The sequence below is a fragment of the Phyllobates terribilis genome, unplaced genomic scaffold (genome assembly GCF_046119375.1).
Source record: "Phyllobates terribilis strain yellow unplaced genomic scaffold, ASM4611937v1 Scaffold_7__3_contigs__length_470593459, whole genome shotgun sequence".
In the NCBI taxonomy this organism is placed as follows: domain Eukaryota; kingdom Metazoa; phylum Chordata; class Amphibia; order Anura; family Dendrobatidae; genus Phyllobates; species Phyllobates terribilis.
Genome location: NW_027362767.1, coordinates 118199327 through 118219016, shown reverse-complemented (window position 1 = coordinate 118219016; position 19690 = coordinate 118199327). Strand labels below are relative to the sequence as shown.

General features: G+C 50.6%; 1 protein-coding gene across 7 annotated transcripts in view; it reads right to left on the bottom strand.

Moving 5' to 3' along the window:
• The window catches only part of LOC141153874 (NACHT, LRR and PYD domains-containing protein 3-like), a 182380-nt gene that overhangs the window by 142013 nt on the left and 20677 nt on the right, over nt 1-19690 (bottom strand). For 5 of the 7 annotated variants that reach the window (XM_073639109.1, XM_073639114.1, XM_073639107.1 and 2 more), the window contains exon 2: nt 446-499. In XM_073639109.1, the coding sequence (XP_073495210.1) occupies nt 446-470 (25 nt within the window). In that variant the 5' untranslated portion in view covers nt 471-499. Of the gene's footprint in view, nt 1-445; nt 500-4963; nt 5112-19690 lie in introns of all 7 variants that reach the window. The other 2 variants (XM_073639108.1, XM_073639111.1) reach the window with 1 other exon arrangement.

Below are 19690 nucleotides of genomic sequence, written 5' to 3'. Positions count from 1 at the left end.
CACCAGACCTGAACCCAATCGAGATGGGTGGGATGAGCTGGACCACAGAGTGAAGGCAAAAGGGCCAACAAGTGCTAAGCATGTCTGGGATCTCCTTCAAGATTGATGGAAGACCATTTACGTTGACTACCTCTTGAAGCGCATCAAGAGAATGCCAAGAGTGTGCAAAGCAGTCATCAAAGCAAAAGGTGGCTACTTTGAAGAACCTAGAATATAAGACATATTTTCAGTTGTTTCACAATTTTTTGTGAAGTATATAATTCCACATGTGTTAATTCATAGTTTTGATGCCTTCAGTGTGAACATACAATTTTCATAGCCAGGAAAATACAGAAAAAATCTTAAAATGAGAAGGAGTGTCCAAACTTTTGGTCTGTACTGCATATTGAAGGATTTCACCAAATACTGTAGCACACTTGTAAGAAAGAAGTGGATGAATCCTTACCATCACTGGGAGTTAGAATACTCATTCCTGAGCCTCGTAAGACAGTAACACCTTCTGCAAGATGAAAAAAAAACCTTTTTAACATCAAGAAGGAAAAAATATATATTTTTATTTAATTACTTAAACTAGTAGTTTTTTTTTCTTTCTACATTTTGGCCTGATAAAATTGTTGCAGATTTCAGCTTTCAGCAGAATTATCAGTACATTGTGGGAGAAGAACTGTTAGGACCTTATCTACATCACCCACATAGAGGACTGAATGAAAAGAACATACACTACTAATAAAGAAAGATCATACAGTACAGTCTACAGAGGAACTACACACATATCAACAAGTTTTAACCGTTAAAGAAGTTGTCCACTACTTGGACAACTTCTTGTCATACCACTCGCTTGGCCCCCATAAAATAATAAAGCCTATATTCCCCTCCCGTGCCGGCGCCATTCCCACGGCGTCGCACTCCCTCTCCCCAGGGCTCCTGTGCGGTTGTTCTGACACATGACTCCGGCACACAATCAGCGCTGGCGTCACGGGCCCTGCCTCCTGTCAAATTGATCAAGAAAAGGAAGTCAGAGATCAGCTGCAGCCTGGACTAAGGCTATGTGCCCACGTTGCAGAAATGAAGCAAAAAATTTCTGCTTCATTTCTGCAAGCCCTCTCCCGGAAAAACTCATGCGGAATTCCGCACACGTTTATCGTGCGTTTATCGCGCGTTTTCCACATGCGTAATTGCCTTGAGTTTTTTATTGCATTGCAATAAGGCAATTCCGCTTGCGGAAATGCAAAATTAAATGACATGCTGCGGATTTTTGTACGCATCAAAAACGCTGCAGAAAAATCCGCAGCATGGGCATAGAACTTGCGGAATCCCCTTGGGGACCATGGGGGGCGGATTACCTAGCGTTTCTCAAGCGTTTACGCTGCGGAAATTCCGCAGCATATAAGCTTGAAAAACGCTACGTGGGCACACAGCCTAACTCTTCATGTTCAATTTGTCCAAAGGCGGAGACAGTGACACCAGCGCTGATTGGGCACCAGGGTCACGTGTCACAACAACCGCATGGGAGCCCTGGGACCGCGAGTTCTGACACCATGGGAAAGGTGCCATCCCAGGAGGTGAATATAGGCTTTTTTTATTTTATTGGGTCAAAACATTTTGATCAAGACGGGGTTGTCCAGGTAGTGGACAACCCTTTTAATACAGCACAATGTGCTGTCACCTATACACAATCCCTGCAGCATAGGCTTTTTTCCCTGTATTACATAAATTAAAATCTGAAAGACGATTACTGGAATTGATTATTTTTTTCAACCATTTTTAATTCAATTATATTAGTGGTGACTTTGTCAGATTTTATAACTTTTTTAAACCCACCTCGAAGAAATGCAGCTATCTCTAGAATGGGAATGTCTGGACCCCATCTGATTTGGTCCAGACACTTTGGACAGCCTTTGATAACCCACCTGTTTCACTAACTTTCATAGAAGTGGAGTGAACGACTCCACCTCTCCATTCCGATACCTCTCCATCCAGTTCATTCACTCATGAGGCAACTCCTAATCTAGATATGGCTGCAGGTTCTAGAGGTGGACCTCACATCCAGCTAGCATTTCTGACATCCCTCATTTATGACTCAAGTTCCTCATCTGCCTGTTTAGGCCTTTCACAAGTTACTAATCCTTCACATGAAATGAACAATAGTGAGAATATGTTTGTCACTCTTGACACTTAGTGGTGCACAGGGTAAGATCTAGATCCGAATCATGGTCTACAGAGAATAACAGCACTTAATACTGCAGAGAAGATGACAGCTTTATTAATAAGTCTTAAACCCTTCACGACAGAACCAATTTCCGTTTTTGCATTTTTGTTTTTTCTCCCCCTCTTCCCAGAGCCATAACTCTTATCTGTCCACATAGACATATGAGGGCTTGTTTTTTGTGAAATGAGTTGTACTGTGGAATGACATCATCAATTTTACCACATAGTGTACTGGAAAATGGAGAAAACAATACCTAGTGGGGAGAAATTGTGAACAAAAAGCAATTCTGACATTGTTTTTGTGAATTATTTTTTACAGTGCACATGTTGTAGTGAGGCTCTGTGCACACTGTGTGTTTTTTAATGTGTTTTCACTGCATTTTTCCATGCTGAAATGCACCAAAAATACTAGGTAATCCGTGTGCCAGCTAATGCAATGGCAATCCTGATGTGCTGTGCACATTATCAGCAATTTTCCTGACAGGATTGTCATTGGGTTTAAATCCGCAGCATGTACATTCTTTTTAGCGTTTCTGCAGTGTTTTCGGCCCTTTGCTGTGTTTTCAAAAGAACCACAGCAAACCAGCAGGCATAAATATATTTGCGGATTTGCTGCGGATGTTTGCTGCATATTTGACTGACTTAAGTCAATGAGTCAAATACGCCACAAAAACGTACAAAGAATGGTACCCGGGCCAGGGAAGACTACTCCTCCCATCATCTGACCGCCACCTCGCTAATAACAGCGGGAGCAGGCGCGGCAGAGGGGACAAGTCTCCTCAGCCGGCGTCTATGCTGGGTGTTTAAAAATAAAAAAAAGTAAAAATCTACATTAAAATAAAAAACACCTTTCATTCTCATTTGTCCAGCGTCCTCCCGATGTCCCCCGGTGACCCGATCATCCGGCAGTGTACATCACTGCGCTCCTGGAACTGAGTTCACCAGAGTTCATCAGGTGAGAGCTACAGGACCTCACTGTATGGAACCGGTGCTGCGTGGGAATGTTCCCATGCAACACTGATGCAGTAAATAAGCTCACCGGGGCTGATCAGTTGATGAACTCCGGTGAACTCAGCCCCAGCAGCACAGCAATGTACACTGACAGGAGTGATTACACTCCTGTCAGTGTATAGTGTTGTCTTCTACAGCAGTCACATCAGTGATTGATGTGACTGCTGTAGAAGTGACCCGGATCGCCGTGGGACACTGGGATTACGTCATGACAGCAGGCAAGTGAGAGATATGGTTGGTTTCACAGGAGACGAGGGATTCGGGGATTCTGCGTTAGTTAATTTTATTTCAATAAAAGACTTTATTCTGGCCGTGTCTTTATTGAAAAAGTGTCAAAAACATTACTACAAGGCTAGTAATGGGGGTGTCTCATAGACACCTCTCCATTACTAACCTGGGCTTCAGGTCAGCTGCCAATACAAGGCTGACATGAACCCCAACCTTATTACCCCACTCACCACCGCTGCACGACACTGGGAAGAGCGGAGGCTAAGTGCCAGATTTGGTGCATCTTATGGATGTGCCATTTCTGGGGCAGCTGAGGGCTGATATTATTAGTCACGGAGGGGGCTAATATCCATGGCCCCTTTCCTGGCTATTAATATCAGCCCACAGCTGTCTTTTTAGCCTTTTCTTGTTAGATTTTATGGGGAACCCTACGTCAATTTTTTTCTGGGGTCCGCCGTATAATGTAGCCAGTAAAAGCTAAGCAAACAGCTGTGGGCTGTTATTAATAGCCAGAGAACATTTTTGGCTAATGGCCCCTTCCCTGGCTACTAATATCAGCTCCCAGCTGTCAGCTTTTCCTCTAATGTTTATGAAAATGACGCTGGAGCCCACGGCATTTTTTTTAACTTTAGGCTGTGTGCCCATGATCCGGACGTAGCAGTGCCTTGGACGCAGCATATTTTTGCTCCGTCCCAAATGCTACGTTCTATTGAATGCAGGTAAATCCACATGGATCCACTGAACCATGCGGATTTACCGCATTCAATACATTCTAGTGGTCAAATTTCTGTTGCGGAGACTAGTGACTCCGCAAGAGAATTTGACATGCTGCGGTCCTGAAAGACACGCTGCATGTCAGTGTCCGCGGGTAATCCGCAGCCTCAAATGTATGCAGAGTGGACATGGAATTTCTAGAAATACCATCCACTATGCTGTAACATCTGGATGCTGCGGGTTTGACGCTGCATAAACACGAATCTTTAAACTTGCAGCGGCTCCTGATCATGGGCACATACCCAAACTCTCCCACAGCATGTCAATTTATGTAGCGGAGACACTAGTCTCCGCTGCAGATTTTGACCGATTGAAATGTCATTATATGCAGTGGATCCGCATGTTTTGACAACAAAAGTGCGGCATTAGAACACAGCAATTGGATGCAGCGAAAATACGCTGCATCCAAAGCACTGCTGGTTGCTGATCGTGGGGACATAGGAGCTAACAAAACATCTGTGAGCTGTTATTAATAGCCAGGGAACATGTTTGCCTAATGGCACCTTCCTCAACTCTTAGCTGCCCCAGAAATGTCTGCTAATGGGAATGCTAATGAGATTGGGTTTATTGGATTAGCTAACACCTAGCCCTTTTGTTTAGTGATGACAAGGTGTCAATCTGACCCTTTCATTACTAAACCTAATTAAAGTAAAGAGTTAAACACACACACAGAGTAAAACATTTTAAATTTGAAATACAGCAGACACATTCGTTAATCACTTCAATTAACCAATCTACTCACCCCAAGTCTGACGGTAATCCAAGGGTTAAAGCGATGTCCCACATTTCTTTTTTCAAATATCTTTATTTAGCTCCAAAAAGCATTAATTGATGTGCAAAAATGCGTCAAAATCACAGCAAAACACACGTTTTTTTCTGCAGCATTTTTCCTGCCAAGAGATGCAGAAACCTTAAGGAATTTTCTGCATTTAAATCCTGAACGTGCGCACATAGCCTAAATGTTTTTGCAATCTGATTCTGATCATCAATGTGATTACAGCTATACCAAACATGTCCAGTTTTTTTTATTAAAAATCATCAGAAGTCTGCAAAAAATTTTTTGGAGCCCCGCTCCATCCGCGATTATTAGAGGCAGGTCCAGGCTGTAACACACAGTCATGATCTGCTGGGTATGGGGCAGGCTTATGAAGGGGTTAAAACATTCCACATATCAAGAAGGTGGCCAATATCAATGCTCTGGTCCATCTGGTTCTCATACATGTCTTGGTGGAGTAGTGTGCAGATTGATGGGAACAGCTGTGGTACACTACTGCACAATACGCCATCAAAATGTTTATATACGAAAACATTCACTTTTGTCACTTTATTAATGGTGGGAAAATGTGAATGTCTTATGATTACATATCAATAAAGCCATCATCTTAACTGCAATATATCTAAGAACTGTAATTCTCTGTATCTTATGCAAATTAGTCTGCTAAATTTCTTAATTTATTAACTCTCTATTTTTGCCCACAAATCACATATATCAAAATTATTGCACTTTTCAAGACATGCCTACATAGTGCATGTACTGTATATCAACGCACTACTAAATCTGAGAACACTGAGAAACTTCTAGGAACAAATGGAGTCAATCACAATCCTCAATCACTTCCTTTTCCTGTCCAAATCTGACATTATAATGATACTCTCTAAAGTGCCATGAGCAAAGTAGCACCTTCTACACTATTAACCTCACGACACAGATGGCAGAAACCTTGACACATGCTTCAAGCATGTTTTCTTTGAAGGTGCTACAGATGTCCCTATGGAGAAAATCACATCTGTCCAAAGAGTTCCTCATTTACAAATTCTTGTTCAACACCTATAACTCTCATAGAATCATTACTAAAAATGCATGAGATTACTATGGTACAAATGTTCTTTCGAAGACAACTATCTCTCCTGATCCACCCATACACATGAGTACTCAGCTCAGCCAAGCAGTCATGTGTCTTCAATGGCTAGAGACAAAAAAGCTGCTTCAAAACAGCTCCAGCTGTAGCTTATCTCCCGTGAAAAAAAAAAATCGGCATTGAAATCTAACTGCCTTATTCTTCTCTAACATCAATAATCATCTGTTAAGGGAGAAATTGGTGCCTCCATACACATCAGCATCAGCTACCTGTGCTCTTCACAGTTCTGCGCTGCCTATGTGACACCCCAGGGGTCTGGTTGCCACAGTAATAGAGATATTATGTCTGAGAGCAAGTGGGAGGTTTCTCTGGTCAGGATCCCTAAACATGCAACACGGTCCGCCCAGACCTGGGAGGGGAGGAATCTGCCCTTTTAAATTGGGTCTGGGGCGGGATTAGAGCAGACAGAGCCTGCAGAACAAGCAGAGCAGTCAGAGCCTGGAGTTCAGTTCCAGACACAGGGAAAGCAAGATCAGGAGCTCTGGAGGAGCAGTAGCTGAAGTCCAGGGGCTGGAGTTGGGCAGAGTTCGCCCTGGACGAAGATACTAAAGCCGGACACAGGAGTCCGAGGCTGTGGGGACTGATATACACCCAGCAGCAGAAACCAGCCGGCAGGGGATTCCAGGTCCTCTGGCCATAGAAGCCCGGAGGCTCAGTCACAAAGAAGGGACCAGCGCCGCCATCCAGGAGCGGAGGCTAACAGAAGGCCCCAAGTCACCAGCCATACGGGTGAGCACCACACGGTATACTCAGGGACGTGGGCTACTTGTAACCGCTGACAGCAAGGTAGCCAGGAAGAGTGCAGATTAACGGGGAGGCCTACAACTCCACCTGGCCAGGGGAACTCCTGCTTGCTCGCAGACTGACCAGGCCCCTTATACTAGCCAGTACTCCCGGGAGGGTCTGCCTTGTACCATCAGTAAAGACCCTGAACTGCACCTCACGTCTCTGTGATTCCTTGCCGCTCCAGCACCATTAGCACTGGGACCCTCAGACCATCACTCCCATCATCTTCCACATTAGCTGCCCTGAGGCAATACTTCTCCCGTGGGGAGTCATCCCATACTCAGCTGCGCAAACAACATCAGCCTCAGCGGTCTGCAGCGCAGCAGCGGTCCCCACTGACCGCAATCCACGGGTGGCGTAGTCGGACACTTATTACCATACAAATAGACTGCCACTGGTTTGACCACCCTGGGCACGGACCGGGTCACCGCCACACGGAGACTACAACCCCCAGCATCTCAGCGATCCGGCTCTGGGTATTCCTCTGCACAGCAAAGGCCCAGGGGGCGCGTCAACTTTGGCGTAGTCGGCAGGATTTCGTGCCCGCAACCACCGGGTACTGCGTGCCTGAAAAAGAGACTTTTATACTTACCTGTGGTGAAGTTTCCCGCCGTCCGGAGTCGTTTCCCGCCATCCGGAGCCGATTCCCGCCATCAGACGCCATCTTGGACCGTTTCCTGCCATCTTCTGCCTTCTTCCCACCATCCGCAGCTGCTTCCCGCCTTCGGACGCCATCTTCGGGACGCCGGACGGGAAGAAGAGGGGCGTGGACGCCGAAAGCGCGCGAGATCCGAAGCTCCGCCCCACGCTCCGCCCCACGCTCTGACGCTGCGCAAGGTCCTGGAAAGGAGGAAGAGCGACGCTGACGTCATCGGAGCGCGACGCCAGGTCCTCAACCCCGACGATCGACTGCGGAGCCGCGGCCTACGGAAGAAGAGCATCACAAGGTAGGCCACGGTCCACTAGGGGGGAGGAGGATGCCGGATACCGAGGAGAGCTCCACTGCCACAGCCACCGCCAGCGCAACCGCTGCGGCAGTCAAGCCATTCACCATGCCCTATATCCCGGGGGCAACCTGGCTACCCCAGTACTCAGGGGAGTCACATACTCTAAATGACTTTAGAGAAAGACTGGATAGCCTCTTCCAGGTGTACCCCCTCACAGAAGAGCAAAAAGTGAGCATCCTGGTGGCCCAATTAATCGGGGCAGCCCAAAGGGAGGTAAAGTCCTGGCCACCTGGGAGGAAGAGGACTGTCAGAGACATACTAACCCGGCTGAAAGACACATTTGACACCCGCACCTCAGTCGAAATAAAACTAAGATTTTATGGGTGCAAACAACGGGCACATGAGAGTATAAGAGACTATGCTCTAAACCTACAAGAGGCCCTGAGAGCCATTAAGCAGGCAGACCCTGACAGCGTGGGAAATGAAGATAAGCTGTTGACTGAACAATTTATTGAGGGTCTACTGTGCAATGCCCATCGAACCCAGTTGCGGGCAATGGCCTTACAGGACACAGACCTGGACTTTGCACAGTTCAAGGACAGAGCCATCCGGGTGCTCCGAGAACCGGCACCAGGTGGCGCTGTGACCCACAGGCGCCCTGCCATCACTTACCACCAGGAGACGGCGCCCTTGTCTGCAGGGCCTGTGGGAGCTGATGCGCAGGCTTTAAACAGTGACCCGGCTACAGACCTGCACCATCAGGTCCAAGAGCTGACTAAGAGCGTTGCCGCGCTAACCAGAACTGTGCAGTCTTTACAGGTCTCTTCTCCAGGAAAGATCCAGCTGGCCTCCGGACCGGAGGACGTCCCGTGGCGCCGACTGAGGAGGACCCCACCGGCCAGAGGAAGACCCAGCGACAGATACAACGAGGACGGACGACCCATCTGCCGCCGCTGCAATCAACCCGGACATGTGGCAAGGTACTATCATTTAAACGGGCACAACCTGGGGTAGAGGGCCAACCCCCAGGCATAAGACCATCAGGCCCATCAAACTGGCGTGATAAATACGTAGGGGGATGTCCAATCTTGCCTGTGGTACTGGATGGCATTCCTATGAGTGCCCTACTAGACACTGGGTCACAGGTGACCACCATCCCGTACGTGCTCTTTAAACAGTACTGGAATGACTTGGACATAACCCGCTACCCAGATGACGACCTGAGTATCATCGCCAGCAATGGTCAGCCCGTGCCGCAGGTGGGATTCAAAGAGGTGACCATTAAGATCGGTAAAGTCGAACTGTCGGCACAAGGACTGATTATAGTGGACATAGACCGTCATGAGAGTCACCCTAGAATAACCTTAGGAACTAATGTGATTGAAAATTGTCTTGCAGAGGTGATTCTCATTTTACAGCAGGTTGCCAAGAACGCCAGTTCCGGCCAGCAGCGTGTGCTCCAAAAAGAGATCCGGGCACTGATGAAGCGGCAACAGGTGGAACTATCTGGTGGTGAGATAGGTAGCGTGAGAATGTGTGACCCGTTCCCTATTGCCATGCCCCCAAAAAGTGAGATGATGATTTGGTGCCGGGCAGCTATTGGTCTAAGAGGTAGAGACTACCAAGCAATGGTAGAACCCGTCTACTCAGACAGTAGGCCCACCATTTTGACAGCACGAGGGGTGGTCGATGTACGCCATGGGAGGGTGCCCGTTCGCATCATAAATATCGGGGAGAGAGAAGTACACCTGCCCCGGTATGCCACGCTAGCCAAATTGTTCACCATAAACCAGAATTCTGTACAGGCCGTGGAACCCTTGCCTCCATCTCAACCAGAGGAAGGTAATGGCTCTAAGAAACCAATGGAGGACTGGTGTCAGCAACTGCATTTGGGTACTGACTCCACTCCCTCACACCAGAAACAGGGAGTCTATCGGGTGGTTCGAGAGTACGAGAGAGTGTTTAGTAAACACCCGCTAGACTTCGGGTGAGTAAAGGGGGTAGAACACCACATCCCCACGGGAGACCATCCTCCCATAAAGGAGAGATACCGACCCGTACCCCCGGCACACTACCAACATGCCAAGGGGATGCTTAGAGACATGAAGGAGGCTGGGGTAATCAGGGACAGCTGTAGCCCCTGGGCAGCTCCACTAGTCTTAGTGAAAAAGAAAGACAACACCATGAGAATGTGTGTAGACTACAGGAAGGTCAACCGTATCACACACAAAGATGCGTACCCGTTACCAAGGATAGAAGAGTCCTTAGCTGCATTAAAATCTGCTAACTTCTTCTCTACTTTGGATCTCACTAGCGGGTACTGGCAGGTTCCTGTAGCAGAGGCGGACCGGGAGAAGACCGCATTCACCACCCCGATGGGTCTCAGCGAATTTAACTGTATGCCGTTCGGGCTCTGCAACGCACCAGGAACCTTCCAACGGTTGATGGAATGCTGTCTGGGACACCGGAACTTCGAGACGGTCCTGTTATACCTGGACGATGTCATCGTCTATTCCAAGACCTACGAGGACCACCTGAAACACCTGGCAGAAGTGTTTGAAGCTCTGGCAAACTACGGCCTAAAGGTGAAACCCTCCAAGTGTCACCTCCTGAAACCAAAGGTGCAGTACCTGGGACACGTGGTGAGTGCTGACGGAGTGTCTCCCGACCCTGATAAGATCACCGTAATTAAGGACTGGCCAAGACCCTCCAGCATAAAGGAAGTGCGGCAGTTCCTCGGGTTGGTAGGCTACTACTGAAGATTCATTCCCGGTTTCACCAAAATGGCAGCCCACTATGCAGGACCTCCTGATAGGTCAATCTCGGAAAGCCAAAAACCAGAAGCCGCCCTTCAGGTGGGAAAAGCTGGAAGAGGAGTCCTTTTGCCAGCTGAAGATGGCCCTCACGGGGGATGAAATCCTGGCATATCCAGACTACAGCCAGCCCTTTATCCTCCACACGGACGCAAGCAACATCGGGCTAGGAGCCGTACTGTCCCAGATCCAGCAAGGGAAAGAACGGGTAATCGCATACGCCAGCCGAAAACTACGGCCCACGGAGAGGAACGCTGAGAATTATAGCTCATTCAAGCTGGAGTTCCTGGCAGTAGTGTGGGCAGTGACCGAACGTTTCAAGCATTACCTTGCCTCCTCCAAATTCACCGTGTACACGGATAACAACCCGTTGACACACCTGGACACTGCAAGGCTCGGTGCCCTGGAACAGAGATGGATGGCCCGCCTGTCCAACTTTGAATTCACCATCAAATACCGGGCAGGACGATCAAATGCCAACGCGGATGCCCTGTCTAGAATGCCGAACTTACCGGACGTAGGGGAAGATCCAGAAGATCTGGAAGAAGTTGAGCTCCCTGCGTTCGACCGTCATGGGATTACCCTGTATTCCCACCGTGTGAAGGACAGGCGCTCCGTGACGTTCAATCCCTTGCCCCACTACAACTGGGCGGAGACGCAAGACAGTGATCCCGCAGTCCATTTGGTGAAGGAAATGCTGACCCAAGCCGATGCCTGTCTTGACCCAGACGCTCCGGAGGAGACCAAGCAACTGTGGAAGGAGAAAAGTAAGCTGTTCCTCTACAGGGAGAAGCTGTGCCGGAGAATGGTTAACTCTCGAACTCATGAGTTGACCTGGCAGATAGTGGTCCCAAGACGAGACGCGGCTATGGTTCTGGAGGCGTACCACAACGGAGCAGGGCATTTCGGATGGAAGAAGCTGGAGTTCTTGTTGCGTGAACGGTTCTACTGGGTAGGCATGAGAGGAGCCATCGAGAGGTGGTGCAGAGACTGTGGCCCGTGCCACCTGAGAAGAAAGGACCGTGCCAGCCAGAAGACTCCCTTGCAGCCCATCATCACCAGACAGCCACTGGAACTGGTAGCCCTGGACCATGTGAAACTGGCTCCAAGCAGATCTGGGTATGTCTACGCCCTCACAATCGTAGATCATTACTCCCGGTTCCTGGTGGTGGTCCCGGTCAAGGACTTAACGGCTCAAACAGCAGCTAGAACCTTCCAGCAGCACTTCTGCCGTCCACACGGGTACCCGGACCAAGTGTTGACAGACCAAGGACCAGCCTTCGAAGCGGAGGTCTTCCAGGAGTTCTGCAACCTGTATGGCTGCAAGAAGATAAGAACAACGCCCTATCACCCTCAAACCAATGGACTCTGCGAGAAGATGAACAAGGTGGTGATAGACCTGCTAAAAACATTGCCCCTGGAAGAACGCAGTCTGTGGCCTGAGAAACTGCCCGATCTGGTGGACCTGTATAACCACATCCCTGTAGGTTCCACCAACTGTACTCCGGCTTACCTAATGAGAGCAAGACCTGGTAAGCTGCCTATTGACCTGGATATGGGAGTCCTGACGCCTGAGGACACCTCGCCAGAGGCAGACTGGGATACAGAACGGCAGCAGCAGTATCGGAAAATACAGGAGAGCGTCGAGCGAAGTCTGTCTCAAGCTAGAGAAAGGCAAGAGAAGGCTTATAACCAGTATGCTCCCGCTGTTCCCCTGGTACCTGGAGAGCAGGTCTTGAAGAGGAAGAGGCGGCTCCACAAGTTGGACGACCAGTGGGAGAAGGACCCGTACACCGTACTGCCATCAAGCCATGAGAACCCAAAAATATGCGTAATCAGTAAGGATGGAGGAGAAACCACAGCCATTGTCTCCAGAGACCACCTGAAGAAGTGTCCCGAGCAGCTGCAAAGCCCTGAAGAAGATCAAGAAAACCCTCAACCCGCAGAGGAAAGGGAAGAAATGATCAGTACCGTACTCGGAGACTTCCCCCGGTTTTGGACACAAGTAAACGGTGCTGTCGTGGTACCCGTCCTCACCTTTCTCCAGCCAGCCCCGCAAGTGCCTACAGAGGAACTGGTAGAGCTGGAAGAGCAGCCGGCCCAAGAGGCAGAAGAGTCCACACCAGCAGTACAGGAGGATCAACCCTCTGCTAGTAGTGAGCCTGCCGTGCCCCTAGTGAGCCAAAGAGTGCGCAGAAAGCTGCCCAGCTTGCCCATAACACCTCCTACACCCTGTAGTGCAGAACCAGTTAGTGAGCTCCGTAGGTCCACTAGAGTCACTAGAGGTCAGATGCCCGCTCGCTGGAGAATCTAAACCAGTGCACTGTAAAGTTGACTGTTTATTGAAAAATGTTTATGGTTTATGTTTGTTGCCTGTTACTAATTATGTTTCTCAGTTACCCTGCAGATTTATTTGGACTAACAGGTTATGGACACTGGATAACCGGAACAGTTTTGTAGATAGTTGCACCTTGGTGCCTCTTGTGAAGACGGCCGCGGAAGAGAAAACCTGTCTGGCGTGGCCTCCTTGCGGCCCAAAGTAGTTAGTCTACCCTTGCAGCCACGCCCAAGGACAACGCAAGGGGTTTACTTTGGACAGGTCCCCTATTCTGTGCCAAGACTTCGCCTTGTTGGGTGACATGGACACCCCCTTTGTTTCATAAACTTTACCTTGGTTGATATGGACACCCGGTCACGGAAACGCCGTGACCTCTACAGACTAAAGCTTCTTGTAAATATGTTGTCTTGTTACTGTTATACCTTGTATTTATGTTTCTTTAAAAATGTGTTTAGTCCCGGAGTACTAAAATTTACTAGGGGGGAATGTGACACCCCAGGGGTCTGGTTGCCACAGTAATAGAGATATTATGTCTGAGAGCAAGTGGGAGGTTTCTCTGGTCAGGATCCCTAAACATGCAACACGGTCCGCCCAGACCTGGGAGGGGAGGAATCTGCCCTTTTAAACTGGGTCTGGGGCGGGATTAGAGCAGACAGAGCCTGCAGAACAAGCAGAGCAGTCAGAGCCTGGAGTTCAGTTCCAGACACAGGGAAAGCAAGATCAGGAGCTCTGGAGGAGCAGTAGCTGAAGTCCAGGGGCTGGAGCTGAGCAGAGTTCGCCCTGGACGAAGATACTAAAGCCGGACACAGGAGTCCAAGGCTGTGGGGACTGATATACACCCAGCAGCAGAAACCAGCCGGCAGGGGATTCCAGGTCCTCTGGCCATAGAAGCCCGGAGGCTCAGTCACAAAGAAGGGACCAGCGCCGCCATCCAGGAGCGGAGGCTAACAGAAGGCCCCAAGTCACCAGCCATACGGGTGAGCACCACACGGTATACTCAGGGACGTGGGCTACTTGTAACCGCTGACAGCAAGGTAGCCAGGAAGAGTGCAGATTAACGGGGAGGCCTACAACTCCACCTGGCCAGGGGAACTCCTGCTTGCTCGCAGACTGACCAGGCCCCTTATACTAGCCAGTACTCCCGGGAGGGTCTGCCTTGTACCATCAGTAAAGACCCTGAACTGCACCTCACGTCTCTGTGATTCCTTGCCGCTCCAGCACCATTAGCACTGGGACCCTCACACCATCACTCCCATCATCTTCCACATTAGCTGCCCTGAGGCAATACTTCTCCCGTGGGGAGTCATCCCATACTCAGCTGCGCAAACAACATCAGCCTCAGCGGTCTGCAGCGCAGCGGCGGTCCCCACTGACCGCAATCCACGGGTGGCGTAGTCGGACACTTATTATCATACAAATAGACTGCCACTGGTTTGACCACCCTGGGCACGGACCGGGTCACCGCCACACGGAGACTACAACCCCCAGCATCTCAGCGATCCGGCTCCGGGTATTCCCCTGCACAGCACAGGCCCAGGGGGCGCGTCACCTACATCATCTTCTCACCTCTGTCTACCACCCTAACCATCCTCTCCACAGTACTGTACTGTCCTACATCTCCTCCATATGTCTGTGTACCACCCTAACCATCCTCTCCATAGTGCTACACCGCTCTACATCTCCTCCTCATGTCTGTCTACCAACCTATCCCTCATTTCTATAGTTCTACCTCTTGTCCTCATCTCTGTCTATCATTCTTTCCATTCTCTCCATAGTGATGCACCACCCTAAACCTCCAAACTCATGTCTCTACCATCATACCGGTCCTCTCCACATTTCTGTAACAACCTACATGTCCTCCTTACCTCTGTATACCATTCAGCACATCCTCTCCACAGTGCTGCACTACCCTACATCTCCTCCTGTTTTCTGTCTACCACTCTACCGATCATCTCATCACCATAGTACTTTACTGCACTATATCTCCTCTTCATCCCTCTCTATCACATTACTAATTTTATCCACAGTGCTTCTCCAACCTACATCTCATCATCTCTATCACCCTACCCAACCTTTCTGTGTCACCCTGGCCTGGATGCCACAAGTGTAATAAAGCTGTGTCTGAGAGCAAGGGGGAGGTTCTCTAGTCAGGGGAACATTAGCATGCAATGCCTCCTGTCTCAGGCCAGTAGGGGGAGCTGGCTGCCCCTATAAAAGCTGGAACTGGGGGCAGGGTTAGAGAGAACTGGATGACCTGTCTCAGCACTGAGACGTGTCCCGTAGCAGAGCAGGGACAGAAAGTTGTATTGCACCTAAGAGGAAGTGTGGCAGGAGGAGAGCCACAAGCCAGAGACAAGAGGCGAAGAGAGCCTGTCTTGGCAGATAACGGACTTAATTTACCAGACTTTGGTGTCTGAGGCTGGGAGGATTCCACATCCCCCAGCAGATAACCAGTCCGCAGGGGACTGTATATTCCTTGGCCTAAGAAGCCTGGAGGCCCTGCCACAACAGAAGGGACCAGAAAAGCCGTACCAGGCCGGGAGCAGAAAGGAACCCATGTTGCAGGCCATACAGGCGAGAGTACACGGAGAGCTCGGAAGCATGCGCTGTTACCCTATAAGGAGGAGATAGCCAGAAGGAGCGCAGAAAGCACGGTAGGCCTACACCCTCACCCTGACCAGGGCCAATTTCCCCATTGCTCTCAGACATCCAGGTCCCCTCCTAGCCGGGACTGTTTGTGGGTCAGTTTACCTGTTCTAGTAAAGACCCTGGACTGCAAGCTGTTGTCTGTGTGCTCCTTGCTCCTCCAGCACTATCAGCACTGGGACTCTCACTACCATCACTCCCACCATCCACTACACTGCCCTGGGGCCGCACTCTTCCCGTGGGGAGTCACACCATCCCAGCTGCATACATCATCAGCCCCAGCGGTCTGCCTTGCAGCGGCGGTTCCTAATGACCGCAAATCCACGGGTGGCATAGTCGGACATTGTTAACAGCACGTAGCAGGCTACCACTGGCCTGACCACCCTGAGCCACGGACCGGGCAGCCACTACTACCCCCATCGTTCCCTTATTGCCCGGATCCGAGTGCCCCACGGCTCAGGGGGCGAGTCATTTCCACAACCCAACATCTTCTCATCTGTCAATCACCCTATCCATGCTCTCCAGTGATGCACCGCCTTACATCTATTACTCATCTTTGTCTACCACACTACCTGTTCTGTCTATAGGACGGCCCCATCCTAAATTTTCTCCTCACCTTTGTCTATCACCCTATCCCTTATCTATACAGTGATGCACCACCCTACATCTTTTCATCCATCTACCACACTACCTGTCCTCTCCACTTTGCTGCTCTGCCCTACATCTGTTCCTCATCTCTGTCTACCATCCTACCTCTCCACAATGCTGCACCATCACACATGTCCCTCTAACATCTGTCTATCTTCCTACCTGTCCTCTCCACAATGTTGCTCAACACAATGCTGTAGACATGTCCCCTCTCATCTTTTTACCATCCAATTCATCCTCTCCACAGTGCTCCACTGGCCAACACTCCTTATCATCTGTGTATACCACTCTACCTGTACTCTCCATAGTTCTGTACTGCTCTACATCTCCTCTTCACCTATCTATAATCTTACTCATCATCTCCACAGTGCTGCCTTGACCAATATCTCCTTATCTCTTTCTACTACCCTACCCGTGCTTTGCACAGTGCTGCTCCATCCCACATCTCCTCATATTTGTCTACCACTAGTGTTGAGCGAACATGCTTGAAACTACTCGGTACTCGCCCGAGCATCACGCTACTCGGGATGTTCGGCGAGCACCGAGCATTTCCGGGTTACTCGGGTGGGAACTCGGGTCTCCGCCTTACATGTTTGGCGCTCTTTACAGAGTCAATGAACATGCAGGTGCGTCACCCTGACCTGGATGCCACAAGTGTAATTAAAGCTGTGTCTGAGAGCAAGGGGGAGGTTCTCTAGTCAGGGGAACATTAGCATGCAATGCCTCCTGTCTCAGGCCAGTAGGGGGAGCTGGCTGCCCCTATAAAAGCTGGTACTGAGGGCAGGGTTAGAGAGAACTGGATGACCTATCTGAGGATTCAGGTCCCAGAGCAGAGAGGGACAGTTGTATTGCACCTAAGAGGAAGTGTGGCAGTAGGAGAGCCACAAGCCAGAGACAAGAGGCGAAGAGAGCCTGTCTTGGCAGAGAAAAGATTTAACTTTACCAGACTTTGGTGTCTGAGGCTGGAAGGATTCCACATCCCCCAGCAGAGAACCAGTCCGCAAGGGACTGTACATTCCTTGGCCTAAGAAGCCTGGAGGCCCTGCCACAACCGAAGGGACCAGTAAAGCCGTACAAGGCTGGGAGCAGAAAGGAACCCACGTCGCAGGCCATACAGGCGAGAATACACGGAAAGCTCGGAAACGTGGGCTGTTACCCTATCAGGAGGAGATAGCCAGAAGGAGCGCAGAAAGCACGGTAGGCCTACACCCTCACCCTGACCAGGGTCAATTTCCCCGTTGCTCTCAGACATCCAGGTCCCCTCCTAGCCGGGACTGTTTGTGGGTCAGTTTACCTGTTTAGTAAAGACCCTGGACTGCAACCTGTTGTCTGTGTGCTCCTTGCTCCTCCAGCACTACCGGCACTGGAACTCTCACTACCATCACTCCCATCATCCACTATACTGCCCTGGGGCCGCACTCTTCCCGTGGGGAGTCACACTACCATAGCTGCACAACTCATCAGCCCCAGCGGTCTGCATGCAGCGGCGGTTCCTAATAACCGCAAATCCACGGGTGGCGTAGTCGGACATAATTAATAACACATAACGGATTACCACTGGCCTGACCACCCTTAGCCACGAACTGGGTTGCCACTACTACTCCCATCGTTCCCCCTATTGCCCGGATCCGAGTGCCCCACGGCCCAGGGGGCGAGTCAGCTTTGGCATAGTCGGCAGGATTTCGTGACCGCAACCACCGGGTACTGCGTGCCTGAAAAAGACTTTTGTAAACTTACCTGTGGCGAAGTTTCCCGCCATCCGGAGCAGATTCCCGCCATCAGACGCCATCTTGGACCGTTTCCCGCCGTCCGGAGTCGTTTCCCGCCATCCGGAGCCGATTCCCGCCATCGGACGCCATCTTGGACCGTTTCCCGCCGTCTTCTGCCGTCTTCCCGCCATCCGCGGCTGCTTCCCGCCATCGGACGCCATCTTCAGGATGCCGTGCGGGAAGAAGAGGGGCGTGGACGTCAAAACCGCGCAAGATCCGAAGCTCCGCCCCACGCACCGACGCTGCGCAAGGTCCTGGAAGGGAGAGAGAGCGACGCTGACGTCATCAGGACGCGACGCCAGGTCCTCGTCCATAGCAGCAGCAGCGGAGCCGCGGCCTACAGAAGAGGATCGTCGGAAGGTAGGCCACGCTTAACTAGGGGGAGGAAGATGTCGGACACAGAGGCGCCCACTACCACCAACGCAGCTGCAGCAGCGGTGATGCCCTTTTCCTTGCCCTACATCCCTGGAGCGGCCTGGCTGCCCAAGTACTCAGGGGAGCCCCATGCCCTTACTGACTTTAAGGAAAGGCTATACAGTTTGTTCCAGGTTTACCCCCTGACAGAGGAGCAGAAGGTCAGCATATTGACAGGGCAGTTAACTGGCGCCGCCCAAAGGGAGGTAAAATCATGGCCCACTGAGGATAAAAGGACTGTGAAGGGTATTCTGGCCCGGCTGCGGGGTACCTTTGAGACACATACCTCCGCTGAGATTAAAATGAGGTTCTATGGATGTAAGCAGCGGGCACAGGACAGCATCAGAGACTATGCCCTAAATCTGCAGGAAGCCTTGAGGGCTATTCAACAAACTGACCCTGGCAGTGTGCAGGAAACCAATAAGCTGCTAACAGAGCAATTCATAAAGGGTCTGCTGTCTAGCGCCCACAGGGCCCAACTGCGCCTCATGTTCTTTCAGAACCCCGACCTGACCTTTGCCAAATTTAAGGACAGGGCCATAAGGGTGCTCCGTGAATCTGCAACCAGTGGCGCTATAAAACCCCGGCGCCCTGCTCTCACCTACCACCAGGAGGCGGCGCCCTCCTCTATGGACTCCGTGGAGGCTGATGCACAGGCCCTGAACCAAGCCCCCTCGAAAGGCCTGCACTACCAAGTCCAGGAGCTAACCAGGAGCGTCGCGGCATTGACCAGGACCGTCCAGGCGTTGCAAGTGGACCCGTCAAGACCCATCGGGCTGGCTTCAAGTCCGGAGAATGTCCCGTGGCGTCGACAGAGGAGGATCCCGTCGTTCCGAGGGAGGCCCACAGACCGCTATGCAGAGGATGGACAGCCCATTTGCCATCGATGCAACCAGCCCGGACACATTTCCAGGTACTGTAATTTAAACGGGTCCAACCTGGGGCAGAGGGCCGACCCCCAGGCATAAGATCACCAGGCCCTTATAATTGGCGTGATAAGTACGTTGGGGGGCGCCCGGTTTTACCCGTGGTGCTGGACGGTATCCCCATGAGCGCCTTGCTGGATACTGGGTCGCAAGTAACCACAATCCCTTATGTACTTTTTAAGCAGTATTGGACTGATGCTGATATCACACGGTATCCAGACAGTAACTTGAGCATCATCGCCAGTAATGGCTTACCCGTGCCG